Below are 16,225 nucleotides of genomic sequence, written 5' to 3'. Positions count from 1 at the left end.
ATGAAGGATTTTTAGACAAAAAAACACACCATTATATGAGAAAATATATTTACTATATGTGCATTTAACTCACTTTTTAACAATTTCAATTTCAAGGACGATATAAATTGTTGCCCTGCTTTTTTGTCATAAATACACAAGCTTGTTATGTCTTGTGTCAGAAATAAACTGCATGAAATTTGCTAAAGCAACAAAAAGTAAGCGCCACAAAGAAGACAAACATTTGCGTTTATAGTGCAATGTTATCTCGAGCCTTTAAAATTACTTTAAATGCAATTTGTTTTTCTCTGTGGCTCTAAGGCTTTGTCATTTACTGTAGTTATTCAGGAGAACATTATGTTAATCGTATAGATGAAACGTTTAATATATTCAGGTGGGTAGCTATGTCAGCATGCGTATCTGCAAAGGAACAAGTAATACTGCAGGTTTATTCCATGCTGAAAAGAGAAGAGAGAAAACAAACCTGAAGAAGGTTTCACAGCTGAAACGTTGTGTTTTCTCTCTTCTCCTTTCAGCATGGAATAAACCTATTATTTGTCCTTTAATATATTGTTTGGTTTGACTCAAAATACTTTACTACTACAAGAGAGAATTATAGTATGGAGAATGAGACAAATTTATGATTTCTTGGAAGAAAATGTTTTTTCTTTGCATTCGAAATGAATCGAAACTTAAGCGCGACACACAAACCCTTTGTCTTTTTTAAAGATATAATATTTTTAAACAGACAAGTAAAGAAAATGTTTTTTTTTTACTAAGCAACTTTGGCCGGGGGCGATGTATTACTAGTAGTGGCGCTGAGGTCACTATGGTGCAGTTGAGCACCGTAAGATTAGGGCCAGTGACGTAATGTATAACGCATCTGACTTCGGAACAGAAGATTGTAGGTTTGACTCCTGCCTGGCTCATGTTCCTTTTAAACCAATCAGGGTCCTCAGTAGTAGATTTCCTTTATGTAAATGAACTGCAGCTGAAATCTATAGAAAACACGTTGGGTAAATTGCAAGGAACTGTCGAATTGTTTTGCATGAAGCTGCAAACTACTTAACACGGTACTGTCTGAAGATCAGCTCCTGCTCTGGGCTCAATAGCAATGCAAAACTGTGCGTAACAAAGCTGGCGAGCAGCTGAACTTGTGCTCAGCAGTCAGTACGGTGCTGAGGGTTCAGTACTGCCGTTGTTCTAATTAGCACGAACTGCACAGGCTCTGAATCAGACCATTTCAATTAGTCTTTTTTATTTCTATAGAAGCCCGGTTCCGCCAGGGAGTAAAAAAAAATGCCCGATGGTATCTCCGAATTCCGACTTAGTAACTAGAATTCCGACTTTATATCTCACATTTGTGACTTCGAAATAGCCCATATTTCATTGTCTGTCCTTTTGTTATTGTAACGGATTCTGGTTCAAGGGCTTGTGCCCCTCACCACCCCCACCCTAGTTCGTGCCTCACTGCATTGGCTCAAACCAAGTCTTGCCAGCTAAGCTAAAGAAGACCTTCTTTTTTAAGTAAAAAAGGACATACAATGGAAATATGAAAAAAGTATAAGTTTCAGCTTTAATAATTGTGAATTCTCCTGGATGTGAAGTGTCTATTTCTGTATCTTATTTCATATTCTGTCTTCGTTTTTGTATTTCTGGTGTTTAAATTAAAAAAAAAATTAAAATCCCACCGTCCACTATTCCATCCGTGTACTATGGTAGCCTCACTACCAGAAATGGGATTCCATAAAAAATAGTGTAATTAATTTGATTTTTATCAGGGCACTGTACAAGACAAGTCTTCAGGCTTATAGATCCTATGATCTTGTACGATTCATCAATATAGTGTAACGGAACGGCCGACATACAATTTGTAGTTCAGGTGGGTAGTTGCGTCAGCATGCGTAGGCTGCAAAGGAACAAGTAATAGGTTTATTCCATGCTGAAAAAAAGAAGAAAGAAAATATGTTTTGGCCGAAACGTACCAGTAAACTTTACATTAACAATACCAGCCAACGATACATTATCATTTCACACCGGTTCTACAGGAATCTACAGCAGAGCCCTGAGTTGACTCCCAGAGTCCCACTGAGCCCATAGAATTCCACATCACCCATCACTCCTGCACACAGTCCGCTGAGAGCGCCTGTTCATAAACTACTGGATTGGGAATGGGATCAAATAATTCCCCATTTTCTTAATTCTACATCAAAGGACTGTTAAAGGTCTATTTGAAGGCATCGATTCGTATTCTTAAACCAGATGAATGGCTGGAATAAGTTAATATTACTTATAAATAGTCGTGCTATAATACTCCAGTTGAAGGCACGCTTCTAGCTTTGTGGTACTCTGGTGCGTTACGAATTTATGTTTGAATTTCTGTGGACGAAGTACTATAGGTGTACCCTCGCTCACTTTCTTTAGCGACAGTCGTTGCTCTTCATCTGAGTGATGTATTTGCCTGTTTTTCAGTTCACTTCCCTTCAAGGAATATTCACCTCAGAGCTCTCTTTCGCAGACTGCAGGCCCTATGTTTGTTAACAGGTGTTATAGTGATGACATCTTTCTGTATGATCAGGACAGGAGCTGCAGGTCCACTGTGTTGTGGCTGCAGTACAATTTTAGCTTATTATTATAATACTTTTTAACAGCGACAGATTCTTAAGATCAGAGGTGTTTACGATATTATTTCAGTATTAAGCTGTTACTACATTCGTAACTGTCCCATAGGATTCAGTGTTCCATTAGTTTGGCACTAAACTGCTTAGTCTATTGCAGGAATTGTACTTAGTCCTGTCCTGTAGTCTCCTCTAGAGAGCAGCAGCTGTTTCCTTGGGCTCATTGCAATTGGGAACATTGTGATTACTGAGCAGGGGACTAAAGTCAGCAGACAAGCGAGTTGCAAATCGGTATTAATCTGGCGTACAGAGCTGCATGCTAATCTCTGGATCATCTCCAGTTAATGTGATGCTGTTCTTACCTTGCAATTGACCCAATCTGACTACTGGCACCAACACCCCTGTTATTACAAATAAACTTTTTATGTACATACAGTGATACATAAGTTTGGTGGAGAGGTTTGGCAGCCCATATTCAGTCAAAGGTGTGTGCAGATCACTGTGATATACAGGCATCAACAAATTGACAAATACAATATTAAATATTTAACTGATAAAACCCAAATGAACCAAACCTGAATAAATTAGTGGTGGAAAGGAATCTTTTTATACATCAAAAGCTCTCTGATTCTTTGGTAAGAACGATGGGTATATAACCCATTGTCCTCAATATTAGAAATGAATCCTTGAGCACTGCCATTGTACCAACGGTCCTCAAAAGTGCTGCCATTACCCCCTTCCCATAAAAGCCTTACATTAACCTTTCTTGCATAAACTATAGAACGTGCCTTCACATTTCAGTTGCACCTCAGTAGCAGTTTAATCTATTATCACTCTACTCCTTCATAACCTTCGGTCTTCTAATTCTGGTCTCCTAACTGTTCCCCAAGCCCCTCTACACTGTATGGGTGACAGGGCCTTCTCCTGTTATGCCACCACACTCTGGAACTCTCTGCCCAAGGGTAGCAGAGTCACCTTCCCTAAACTCCTTCAACTTCAGACTCAACACCTTGCTCCGTAGAAGAGCCTTTACTGAACTGGTTCCATTCTTTACCACTCTGCTTCTACTTTTCTTAGTACCACCATCCATGGTCTCCTCTGTCTATTGGAACTGTTTTATCCTGTGTATTCTTATAATTATGTCAAGTGCTTTGAGAAGCCACCTTTGGAACCATTATATAAAATAGTTTATCCTAAATCCTTGAAGCTTTAATAGGGCAGTGCAGTAGGGCTAAAAATTGACAGTGTTAGTGGGCCAGCAGGATTTGTGCAAGTTATAGGTAGTCACAAAGGAAGACTAGGATTCACTTGAAATTTATGACATGGGACACTGAAACAGTGGAGAGGCTTTATGTAGTAAGCGTTCAGTCTCAATCGACACAGTCTGTGCTGCTGGTAGAGGTGGTTGTGAACACCTGTCTTCCCAGTCAAGTACTGGGATCTCCAGTCTCGATCCTAATACTTCTCATGACTGTCCACTACCACTACTGTGAAACCAACACCCATAAGACAAGACCTCCGAGATTCTAACTGCACCATTATTCACTGATGTTTTTGCACCAGTATTGTTCCTCTGCTAAGGAAGGGAAGGCCTACTTTACACCAAGCCCCTGTTGACAATTCCTTCCTTGTGTTTCTTTTAGTCAGTTAGTGCAGCCTAGAATAGGACACCAGATCTCACTCTTACTGGGCACTACAGTAGCAACTCACACTCCATAAGCACTATGCCTCTCGGAAATGGGAGGATTTCCAGTATATTGAACACCTCTGTCTCTCCCCCAATAAAAAAAAAAGTCACACTGCCCTGCCAAGGAATAATGCAGCCATCTTCCCCCAGTACAATGCTTTATTACTCCAGACATTTTCAGTCCTCATTGGCAGCAAGACAGGAAGCATCTTGAAAGGGGAACCCCCCCCACAAATACTTTCATTGATTAATGGGTCTCACTTCCCTTGAATTCCTCCACCCCATTCAAACCTATAAACCATAAAGAAACAAGGGCCTTTCACAGCTTTATTGAGATGTTGCCATTACAAGGCAAGTGGAGGCAGGAGAGTCACAAGGGCCAGGCTGGAGCCTTCATTCAGGCACCTGGGGAGGAATGAAGGAGAACAATGCAGCTGAACTGCAGGACACCCACCCCTACTGGGGCTCCTCCTGCCAGACCCTACCTGTCCACTGGCCAACATCTCCAAAGTCCTCTGCTCCCTCCACATCCTCACTGGTGCTCTCAGCATCTTCACTGGAGCTCTGAGGGTCTCCTTCCTCATCCTCAGTCCAGTCAGCTCCCACATCCAGAGGAGTTTCTACTGGTGCCAAAGCCACCCGATTGCTGGTCACCAGGCTCCTGGTACCTGTGGACAAGCAGCACCCAAGAGTGAGGGATCCGCTATACCCAGAGTCCCACAGTGATGCTACTCATCTAAACAGTCCCTTTGTCCAGCATGGGATCATTCCTCAGTTGTCCAAGCATGGTTGTCTCTTGGGCAGAGATGCATCCACAAGGGATAGAGAACCAGACCCACCTTCATTCCAGCTGCCAGCACACCTGGACTCACAGCAGGCACAGACCTCATGGTCACCATACAGTTCCTCCCACCTGGAGGAGAGGACAGGTGAGGCCTCCACCTGGCATGTCCCAGAGCACCCTCAGCAGGCTCCTTGCAGAAGTACCTCTTAGCCTCCCTGTTGTAGGTGCAGGACTTGGTCCCTGGTGTTGCTTTAGCAGGAGCCACAGCCATGACACAGTGCATGTACAGCTCAGTCACTTCATGCTGCAAGAGGGAAAGTCACAGCATTAAGGGATCAAGGCCAATAGAGGGACAGAGAAGGACCTTCTGCCATCAGTGAAGGCAAACTGGCAGCTCTAGGTACTACAGCTGCTACAGTCTGGTTCACATCTAGATCTTGGATGGAAAAGCAGACAATGGATCAGTAGAGCAAGAAGGCTGAGCAGCCTTTGAGAGCAGTACCTTCCTGGACAGCTTCTTCTGGAAGAGGAAGGCATCAATTGTGAAGCGGAGCACATCCTTCTGCTTGGAGGGGACAAACCTGGACAGGCAGCCATCTGCCTTGCTGTCCACCATGCACCTGGGGACAAGGACAAGGATGAACCCCTGCAGGCTCTCAGGGCTCCTGCCCACCTCCCCTCCCAGAAGGGGCCGTACCCCAAGTTGTCGATCATGGGGAAACGGGGCTGGGAGTGCTGGTCCGGTTTCTCCGTTATGTAACACGAGTGGATGTACAGCCTCTGCTCCGCTGTGGCAAAGTAGGCAGTGGCCTGGAAGTACTCATCCTTGAGCCTTGAGCCTTGAGCCTTGAGCGAGAGAGAGAGAGAGAGAGAGAGAGAGAGAGAGAGAGAGAGAGAGAGAGAGAGAGAGAGAGAGAGAGAGAGAGAGAGAGAGAGAGAGAGAGACCTGCACACAGCACCTCGCTCAAGGAGCTTACAGTTGGTGGTGAGCAGGACAAAGCTGTGCTTGTTCTTCAGGTCCTTGAAGAAGGTCTTTCTCCTGGCCCACGTGGGGACATAGCCAACCTTGTAGGAGTAGTGGAACCTGCAGGACAGAGGGGATGAGGGGCTTCTGGACACTTTCCCAGCGGCTTCTAAGTCCCAGCCAGCCAGCCCAGCGGAGATCAGTGCGGGGAGCCCGGCCCCTGTGCACAGGCACAGCACAAAGAGAAACGAGCGCATTGCCAAATTGACGTCCCGCTAAACTGCTACAGAAGTAAGACAAATAAACCACCAAACTATGTTGAAACAAGAAAGCATAGAGTGTGAATGCGGTGACTAGGTTTTTATACTACCAGGACTATGCTACCACACACATGGTCGCACTACCGCTCAATCAACACAATCAATTACACACAGAGACCCGGATTGTTCTCAGCGTCTAATTAGAACCTGCTTCCAGTCTGAGGCGGGACTCCGTGAAGCCGCCTGAACACTTTCCCGTGTGTATCTGACCCCAGCGGAGGAGTTCCACGTAATTTCGACAGAATTAAATCACCCACACGTGTAAAATTTGCTCAGATTAATTTATTGTTCAATTAGTTTCTAATTTCCAAGGACAGTGTGTTAAACTCGCTGTCAGACAGAGTACGGAACATGCGACACGTCCGTCCACACTTTCTTTTATCGAGGGGGCTGTTCTATCAACACTTACCGCAATGAAAATAATTTTACTAATTTTCATGTGTAATTGCATGTCATATTAAAATGTGTAATACAAGCATTTCTTTGCTTCCCAGTTAAGAAATACTGATCAGCTTTTGACATGTTCTGATAATAATTTGTCTGATTTCTCAGAGATTGCTTTTGCTTCGCAGCACTGAGAACCAATGGAAGCCCGTTTCCTCCAGGGAGTAAAAGAAAACGCACTATGGTATCTCAGAATTGTGACTTTGAATCTCAGAATTGCGACCTAAAAACTCAGAATTTTGACTTTATATCTCACATTTGCGACTTCGAAATAGCCCATATTTCATTGTCTGTCCTTTTGTTATTGTAACGGATTCGGGTTCTAGGGCTTGTGCCCTCGCCGCTCCCACCCTACTAACTGTATTAGCTTGAATCCAGGCCTTGCTAGCTGAGCTAAAGAACATTTTAGATATAAAGTCGGAGTTCTGAGTTACTAAGTCGCAATTTTGAGTTACTTAGTCGGAATTCTGCGATACCATAGCGCGTTTTTTTTAACTCCCTGGCAGAAACGGGCTTTCATACATTTCAATTAGTCTGATCAGTGTAGGACAAGTTAATGTAGAACCATTGCTATGTCTGTCTCTTGTTTGTATATAAATGAATATCTTTGACAACTTAATGTTAGTTTTTAATTTAGTTTTACGATGTAGGTCATGCGTTAACATATGCACGAGCATACAAAATGTCTCCCTCCTGATTCAGCTCATGCTCCATAGGAGTGAAGCGATTCCTCCTGCTTCTCGTACAATCATATCAGAACAGAAGCCCGTCTCACCCGGCTCTGATTCAAGAGCACCTCACATCTTTAGCCCCTTTTTTTATTCGTGATCGTAATTTTCTTAAGTTATGATCAATATTGAACTTTTTCTAAATAAAACGACAATAATCAAACAAACAAAGTATTAGGAGTTGACAGGGTGCCTCTTTGGAATAGTCGTCAGAAAATGTGAGAAAAGGAAAGTTACCTAAGCTCTCACACACAGCATTTGAGATTGGAATCTGATTGTAAAAAAAAAAACTACCTGTCTCCCCTTCATTTAACGGTGCTGTTGTTTTTATTTTACATATTGTAGCATTTTAATGAATTGTTAAAAGATTGATACACAAATCGCTAAATAAGAAAACGTAAAAACCCAACTGTAAGCAATTGACCATTCATATTCCTGAATTTTAAATCCCTGTGTTTATCTGTGTCCAAGTGCCTGGTGCAGCTATTTTGAAAGCAGAGTCTATGATTTATTGCGGAAGCGCATTGTTGCCACCCAGGAAAAAAATCTTAATTAATAAATACCAAATTATCTCCTTATTACGAGATAGCAACGATATCATATGTGTGTATGAACAACCTGTTATATTTGCAATGGCAGTACCTACAGCCTATCGAAAGGTTTGCTGGCACTGTGGGTTTAATTTTCCTGACAATGTGCATGCTGAGAAATGCGCACGGACTGACTTTCTTCTCGCAATGAAAATGTTAACGTTTGTAGCTCATGTAAACACAGTTTTAACCATTAGCACACTCATATATATCCTGAATCAATAACGAATGTGACCTAGAATCCATTGTACCGCTTCAAACTGAAAGTCAGATATTTAGTCTCAAAACTACATAACTCAGAATTTTATTTTCCTTGATGGCAGCATTGGCTTCTGTTATTTAGATTCAACCACTGAAGAGGTTGGTTTTGCGTTTTTAGCTATTGAACATAACTGGTAAGTTTAAGTCAGTTCTTGTTACTCTTCCCGCTCGAAAGAGCTGTATTAATACCGGCGCACCTGTCTCCACAGGAGAGTTATTGCTGTTCCAAAACCAATGTACTGCAGCTTCTGGCCACGTGTTCCTGCTGTCAGCCTGTGATACCATGTTCTTCCACCGCTAGAAATATTACTGCTCTAGTACAGTAGTAAAAGAGGAAACAAATGCAAACACCGTTTAGAAAAAACACACACGTCTCAGGCCTTAACCATGACAAGGATAGGATTTGAACCTAGACGAGCAGAGCACAATGGATTAGGAATCCAAAAAGTGACTCCTGTTTAATTTTCTTTTCGCTTGCTCGATTTGTAGTACGCGCCTCAATCCTTACAACCGCTAAACAAAACAACTTCATGTGCCACAGCATTCTGCTGCAGGTACGGTTTGCACCGTGTATTAGGCGAACCCGAATGAAATATTTCAAATATGTGAAGAATTTTATGAAACCTGAAAAAAGATCACAGCCAATGTCAACAATTTAGAGCCTGTAGGCAGCTTCAACAGAACAAAACGATCTGAAGCCGCAATTCTTTCATAGAGTGTATTGTGACACTCTAACCACGTTGTTGCTATTACTGCTACATCTGCTGTTGTTGGTTAAAACTGTACTCAGCGGGCAAGTAAAGTTGTACAAAAGACTACTTTGAGCCGTCCAAATTCCATTATGTGAATTTAAGCTTTTTTTAATAATAGCATTAGTAATACAATGCGTGCTCAGAAATGTTACTTATTAGCTTATGAAGCAACAGTGTTTCGACCATTTGCGGTCTTCAAAAAGTAAACGCTGAAGTTTTTATACTTCCTTGTGAGCAGATCACCTTTGATTTAGAAAAGGAAAACTTACTCCCCTGTTGCTTTCATTGCAATATCTGAATCGAGACCCAAGCGCTAAGAAAGCTGAATAACGCAAAAGACATATTCCCGATTTTCTAATGCAGCTTTCATTACAAGACAGTCTATTTCTCGAAAGCGTGTTATGTAAAAAAGAGAAAAACGAAAATATATGGATGACAATCTTTCAAAGATTAAGATTTTACTTTTGAGAAATTGTCATCTTATGTATCTAGACGCTTTTCAACCGCTGGTTTTGGAACTTTGTTGTGCTTCCTGAATCATTTTGAGTGTTATAAACTGGGTGTAGAGGGAGCGATCACTGTAGAACAGTTGATAGGTTGGAGCTGTTCAGACTACTCTCGTTATTTCTCAAATGCTCATATCATTTTTCTTTCACGCTACGACGCGAGTGTGTACATGTGTTTGGTTTTCGTTTCACTGATTCTCATTGAAGATTTGGGAATTAACGACGGAAGAATCAGTTGCCTCGGAAAGCAGAAGCTTTGGTTCACAACGATCTTGAAGACACGCCCATGTAGTGCAGCGTGTGATATTTGTACTATAAAAGACCAAGTGCTCAAAGTGACGTCTGCGTTTACCGTTTAAACTTTTCATCTCGGGCGCACTTTTAGAAAGCAAAGATAGAGCAGTTGTGTTGAATCACACTATGACAGCCGTCAGCAGAGTGGCGCAGCGGGAGCGTGCTAAGCCCATAACCCAGAGGTCGATGGATCGAAACCATCCTCTGCTATACACACCGTCAGTTTAATGATGATGATTTTTGATTTTTTGTCTCTCGTGTGTGTGCAAGCTTCACACTTACTGTATTCGTTAATCTTTACCAATAGCAGATGCCCAAATGTATCTTTGGTTGTTCTGAGATCCTTGATAGTTTCCTCAAATCCTTCAAATGAACATCCATATCAAATCAATTATGTTTATATTTATTACAATTAAGGTACATATACAAAATATCAACGCACATTTGTATAATGCTCATTTAATGATTGTCAAGGATTGTCAAGTTCTCCAACAAATCTGTGATCTAATTTTAAAATATTTTTGCTAAGGATACAACGGGTGTAAAAATGAATTCTCCTGACAGCCAGTTGAAGATAAAATTCCACACGTGAAAATGGTTCTCTTGAACATTGACTTAGGTACTTAATTGTTTACATGTAGTTCCACACGAGTAAAATGCACATTTCCTGCAAAGATCAAGAGGGTTTACAAAGAAATCCCATCAAGTTTAAGAAGAGATTATGGTTATAGCAGAACAATTTGAAGCACATCCCTGAGTGGGTTTGAACCACCAGCCCTTTGTTTAATAGCTGCACAGAAACACACTCCCGTTGTTTTTTGACATTCACACGTTTGTAGCTAAAATAAAATACTGACATTTTCCTGCCAGCCAGCAGTATTTCCCTGCACTGACCATGAATAACCAATAACTTTATTTCATCTTTCGCAGGCTGTAATCTACAGAAAAGGAAGTGAATACTTGTATTAAGCTAAACCAAGCCGAAGGAAATGCACTGCCGTTGTTTTTCTCCACTTTTCGTTAAAAGGAGAAAAATCACTGGCATTTTCCTGCGGTATTTCTTCGGTCCTGATAAGCAAGACTTGTATTTTATCTTTCATAAGTTGTTTGAATTTCTTGAAGTTCAGAAACAACTTGTTCCAGCAAAGAAATGAACACTTGCTTCAAAATAAATCAAGACGTATGTCTCTCTCGCTGCGTGTGCTCTTATCTGTCCATCTCTCTCTCCTCTTCTCTCTGGCAGTCTGTGCAGAGTATCTGAAGGGGATGTAACACCCCTTGGCAAATAAGAAAAATTCTGAGGCAGAATAAAAAAAAAAACATTATTCTCTTCTCAGTCAGATTCACAGCTTAGACTCACACTCAGACAGAAGCTCAACTCCGTACTGCTCTCTATCCTAACAATCCAGAACCAGACGATATTCAGACAATCAGTGCTGCTACATGAACAATATCAGACAGAACAGCCTGGACTCATGTCACATTTCCCCCTTTTATCCTTCCTCCCAGCCCTCTTAGAGACATAAAAGAGCTCCTGGTTCTCCTCTCTGTGAACTGGGCTCAGGGGTCACTGATCTGGCAGCTGTGGGCTCTGTTCCAGGTCAGAAGCAAGAAGCTTCTATTAACCCTTTCCAGGACTTCCTTCCCTTCAGTATTACTTTCTTTACTGTATATCAGCCTCCAAACATGTTTTTTAAGTGTTTTATAACACAAGTGAGTGTGGAATTATATTAGTATTTATGTAATAAACAGCAGTATTGACACTCTGATCAGTATATTGATTGTTAGTAGCCAATGGGCCGATGGTCGTGACTACAATAGTGACCAGTTGACCAGTCTGTATCTCTGAGCAGTGCTCTGGTGATTCTACACCAGACCTGGGAATCAGCTGCTCTTACAAGTGTTTCACAGACAGTCTTATAAATGTGCAATTAGATGAAGTCTTGTAACAGTTATACAGTTAATTTAAATCATCAGACTACCTATAGAGCTGAGAGCTGGGTGGAAATGAAACCAGGATACACATTTTAACCTCCAGGAACATGAGTCTGATCCTCCTAGGTTCTATACTCTGATGATTCGTGTAAAACCCTTAAAAGCACTTATTTCAGGGACTCGTGCTCGTTCTCTACTGCTCCACGTGGGTACGCTTTGTAACTCATTAATCTGTGAAGTAAACTTTTTTTTTCTGTTTAATGAATTTCATTCCTCGGTTTGTCGCTCTCCTCCTCCAACTGTTATAAATCGCCTCTCTTCACAGCCCATTTTTTTGGGGGGGAGATGTTATATTTGTATGAAAAGCCCTCCGGGCTCCGGACAGGAGTCTCCTCCAGCAGAGACGCGCTCTTTTTTTAATTAAACGTATGGAATTTACAAATATAACTACAACCAGAGGAACAGAAACAGGTACAAGAGAAAAAAACACAACAGAAAAAAACAGGTAATGGAGTAAATTATGTGATCAAATTGTATTTTTACATATATGTTTTCCTGGCTTTATTATTTCTCAATTATTTATAGAATTTAGTGTTTCAACATGCATGCATTTCCTGTTTAAAATAAAAATCAGCACTCACTTTTTTACAAAACGAAAAAGACGCTTTTCTTTTTGCAACATTTCGAGTACCTCTGGTATTCCTGAAAAAGACACACAAAAGCAGCAGAGACGCACTATGCTCTGTCAGAATAAGTGCTGTGACGTCACAGAATCCAGCCAGAGAGCCGGGATCAGAGAGAGAAAGAGAGCGGGAGGTGCACGGAGTGCACGGAGAAGAGTTATTGATCACTTATCTATCGACAACCAATTATTTCAACTGAAGAACCGTAGAAAAATCGATTAACTTCACCGATTGGTGAGTACTGATTCTTTTCTTGATCCTGTTTAAATATCTAAAAAACAGTTAATAAATAATAATAATAATAATAATAATTGCTTACACTTATATAGCGCTTTCTGGACACTCCACTCAAAGCGCTTTACAGGTAATGGGATTCCCCTCCACCACCACCAATGTGCAGCATCCACCTGGATGATGCGACGGCAGCCATAGTGCGCCAGAACGCTCACCACACATCAGCTATCAGTGGGGAGGAGAGCAGAGTAATGTAGCCAATTCATAGATAGATAGGGTTAATAATGTTCAATCTGAAAATAAACAATGATTATTCATATTATTATTTAGGTAACTGTATCCTAGAGCTAGAAAATTATATTTCAAGTTCGTAAATGTATGTAAGTAACAGTTTAAATGCATTTTTCCAGTGTTTATAAATCATAAGAATGGTAACCAAGGCGACAGGCGCTCCGTCACTGCACGCGTTTAAGTGTCTCGCATTTGTCACAGAGAGCGGTGTGACGTCACGGGCAGCAACTAATACTAATATCAGTGTCTTCATGTTAATATTAGTGAGAGTACAACTGGTAGTTTTAATGCTAGTGTTCATGTGAGTATTAATGACAGTGGCACTACTGATTGTTTTAGTTTTAATGTTCATATTCATGTTAATATTAATTATAATTATCGTGTTACTGTTAGAGTATTAACACTAGTAGTAATGTTAGTTTTAGTAACAACATTACTGTTATTATTAGTAGTTTGTGTCAGTTTTAGTGATAGTGTTACTGTTGTAGTATTAGTAGTATTTATATTTGTTTTAGTTATTGTGTATCTGTGGATAAGTGTGTTTGTGGTATCTGTGCGTGTGTGGGTGCATGTCTGTGCATGTGTGGTGTCTATGCGTGTGTGGGCTGTTAGTGTGTGAGCGTGTGAGGTCTCTGAGTGTTTGGTGTCTATAAGTGTGTGTCTGTGTGTCTGTGAGTATGCGTAGTGTCTGTTTCTGTGAATGCATGCCTTTGAATGTGTGTGTATGGTGTGTGTCTGTGAGTGTGTGGTTTCTGTCAGTGGGTAGTTTTATATTTGTAAGTGTATGTGTTGGTATGTCTGTTAGTGTGTGTAGTGCCTGCGTCTATGTGAGTATTAATGATGACAGCATGTGTGAGTGTATATATGTGAGTGTGTAAGTGTCTGATTGTGTGTATAAATGTGTGATGTGTCTGTGAGTGTAAATGTGTGTGAGAGTGTAGGTGTACAGTATATCTATCAGTGTGTGTGAATGTGTGTGTAGGTGGGCTTGGGTTCCACTGGTGTGTCTGACAGAAGTGACCCATCAACAGGTGTTGAGTTCCAGAGCCGCTTGCAAATAAAAACACTTTCTAGAGTCCAGACCAACATCCAGAGAGCTGTGAGTTCTCTGTTTTTATCAGTATTAGTAATAATGTCAGAAGTAATTCCCACGCAAATGATTATTAACCAAGACAGACATCAGAAAATATCGCCTTTGCAGTGATGTCACACCTCTTCTTCATAAATTTTCTTTAATGACAGGACATTTCTGTGTCTGAGTGTCTGCTGCAAATAGCGCGACAAGCCATTTCTCTCCAATATTTTCTGGTGCGGTTATTTATCGCGTACAAAATATTATTCTCATTAAGAATATTTTACCTGCAAAGTTACAGTGAAACTGCTACGGCGAATGAACTTTTTATGAGTGAAAAACATTCAGAAGACTTAATGGCTCCAGGGGAGGCTTGAACTTATAACCTCAGCATGACTCCACTGTACACAGCTATATAAGTAACACAGACTGACTGATTGTACCACTAGACCTGTGTAAGGCAGGCTTTTACACAGATTGTAAAACTGGCACAAATGCAGGGTGAAACATGGGGTTTTGGATGTGGATTCATCTCCACATGGGGGAAAGGGATAGTAAAATATCAAGGAAAATATAAGAGAAGAAAATAAAATATATGTGCTCACTTCAAAGTAGGAAGAGGTGGTTAGACAAGCAAAACAGCTTTGCAAATAATGTGAAGCGACATTGTTTTGTGTCTATCTGCTCACGAATTTCGCTTCATGTGCCTTAAGCTGTGCAATTTGTATGGTTGTTGGATGAGATTGGTTTCTTCAAAAGCCCGGTCAATTGCCAGTGGAGAGCTTGCCATTAACACCTTCATGAAGACTCCTTTAATTGTCAAGGCACCTCCTTTGCATAGAATAGTAGCACCAACACTAAGAGAAAGGATGAGAAGTGTCTTTTATCAAGCTATTGCAGTGTTTGTTTGACTGAGGATCCTTGTGTGCTGAACTGGCTCCTGGAGAAGTGTAGTGCAGTAAAAGAGAAGGATTGTGTCACTCAAGACTGTCACAGAACAATACAATTACAATACTTTTATGAGAGTAAATATTACCGGTGAAACACAGTTTTTATAATGGTGAAAACAGGAGCACCTTCTCTGCATTTTTGACTGAAATATTTAAACGACAAGAAATACTATCACTATGCAATTCATGAATGCAATTGAGCTCCTCTAAATGTTCTAGTCTGATGAAACAATGTATAGAATTAGGTGACAATATTGGAATTAATTCAAATGCACAAGATAAAGTTTCAGCAACAAAAATGTGCTCGAAAATATTTTACAAAAAAGAAACCTTACATTCACCTTAAACAACATTCACCCTCTACGTTAGCAGAGAACAGTAGGACAGATAGTTAGTGTCACTGGACACTGCGTCACAGAGGCCAATCTTTTCTCCCTCATTATGCAGGCTTACCCACTCATGATGAACTGTCCTCCAGTGATAGTCAGTTGCCATCACCGACTCAGATTTCAGACTCAGTTCATGTACATATTATACCTTAATTGTACCCGCCACTGCATTACAATAATTTGATCAAAACAACTGCTAGACAATTATCAAATATTTCCTTTCTTCTTTTAGCAGATAAAAAATAAGTATTTATTCCTTTCCGTGCCAGCCGTTACAACCAGGAACCACACAGTTTCAGGCATCAAAAAGACTTCCCCGAACCCTGATCCTGTCCTTACTCCGATGATGGCATTCAGACATTTCCTGCAACAAAGTGATGATATGGTCTTCAACAACACACGTGAAAAGCTTGTTCCCTACCCCTGCTGTCCTTCTCAAAGAAGGACCAAGTGTGCTCAGTGTTAAATGCACTGTTCATTATTAATAATAATAATAATAAACTTTACTTTATATAGCACCTTTAAAGGTGGCTTCTCAAAGCACTTTGCAGAATTAGAACAATACAATGAAAAAATACACAAGATAAGCAGGATGAGAATACACAGTTAAAGGAGACAGTACAGATGCAGCCATTCAAAGTGCGCGGTACAGACACCGCGGTACAGATACCGCAGGTATGATGACACGGGGTACCGCGTTGCGTGATTGGTTGACCGACAGGGGCACTCGTGGTCCGTTGGTCT

The 16,225-nt window shown here is 41.0% G+C and overlaps 1 protein-coding gene across 1 annotated transcript in view; it reads right to left on the bottom strand.

Annotated features, from left to right (window-relative positions):
• Window positions 1-4,681: 4,681 nt before the first annotated feature.
• The window catches only part of LOC148669952 (zona pellucida sperm-binding protein 3-like), a 90,355-nt gene continuing 78,811 nt past the window's right edge, over window positions 4,682-16,225 (bottom strand). Inside the window, exons 2-6 of the mRNA XM_088632955.1 lie at window positions 5,766-5,914; window positions 5,571-5,688; window positions 5,272-5,372; window positions 5,124-5,197; window positions 4,682-4,689 (exon numbers count right to left, since the gene is read on the bottom strand). Coding sequence (XP_088489081.1) covers window positions 4,682-4,689; window positions 5,124-5,197; window positions 5,272-5,372; window positions 5,571-5,688; window positions 5,766-5,914 — 450 coding nt within the window. The remainder of the gene's footprint in view (window positions 4,690-5,123; window positions 5,198-5,271; window positions 5,373-5,570; window positions 5,689-5,765; window positions 5,915-16,225) is intronic.

Source organism: Lepisosteus platostomus, chromosome 5 (genome assembly GCF_059453375.1).
Source record: "Lepisosteus platostomus isolate fLepPlt1 chromosome 5, fLepPlt1.hap1, whole genome shotgun sequence".
NCBI lineage: Eukaryota > Metazoa > Chordata > Actinopteri > Semionotiformes > Lepisosteidae > Lepisosteus > Lepisosteus platostomus.
Note: the sequence above shows the minus strand (reverse complement) of the source record. Positions and strands in the feature narration are given on the sequence as shown.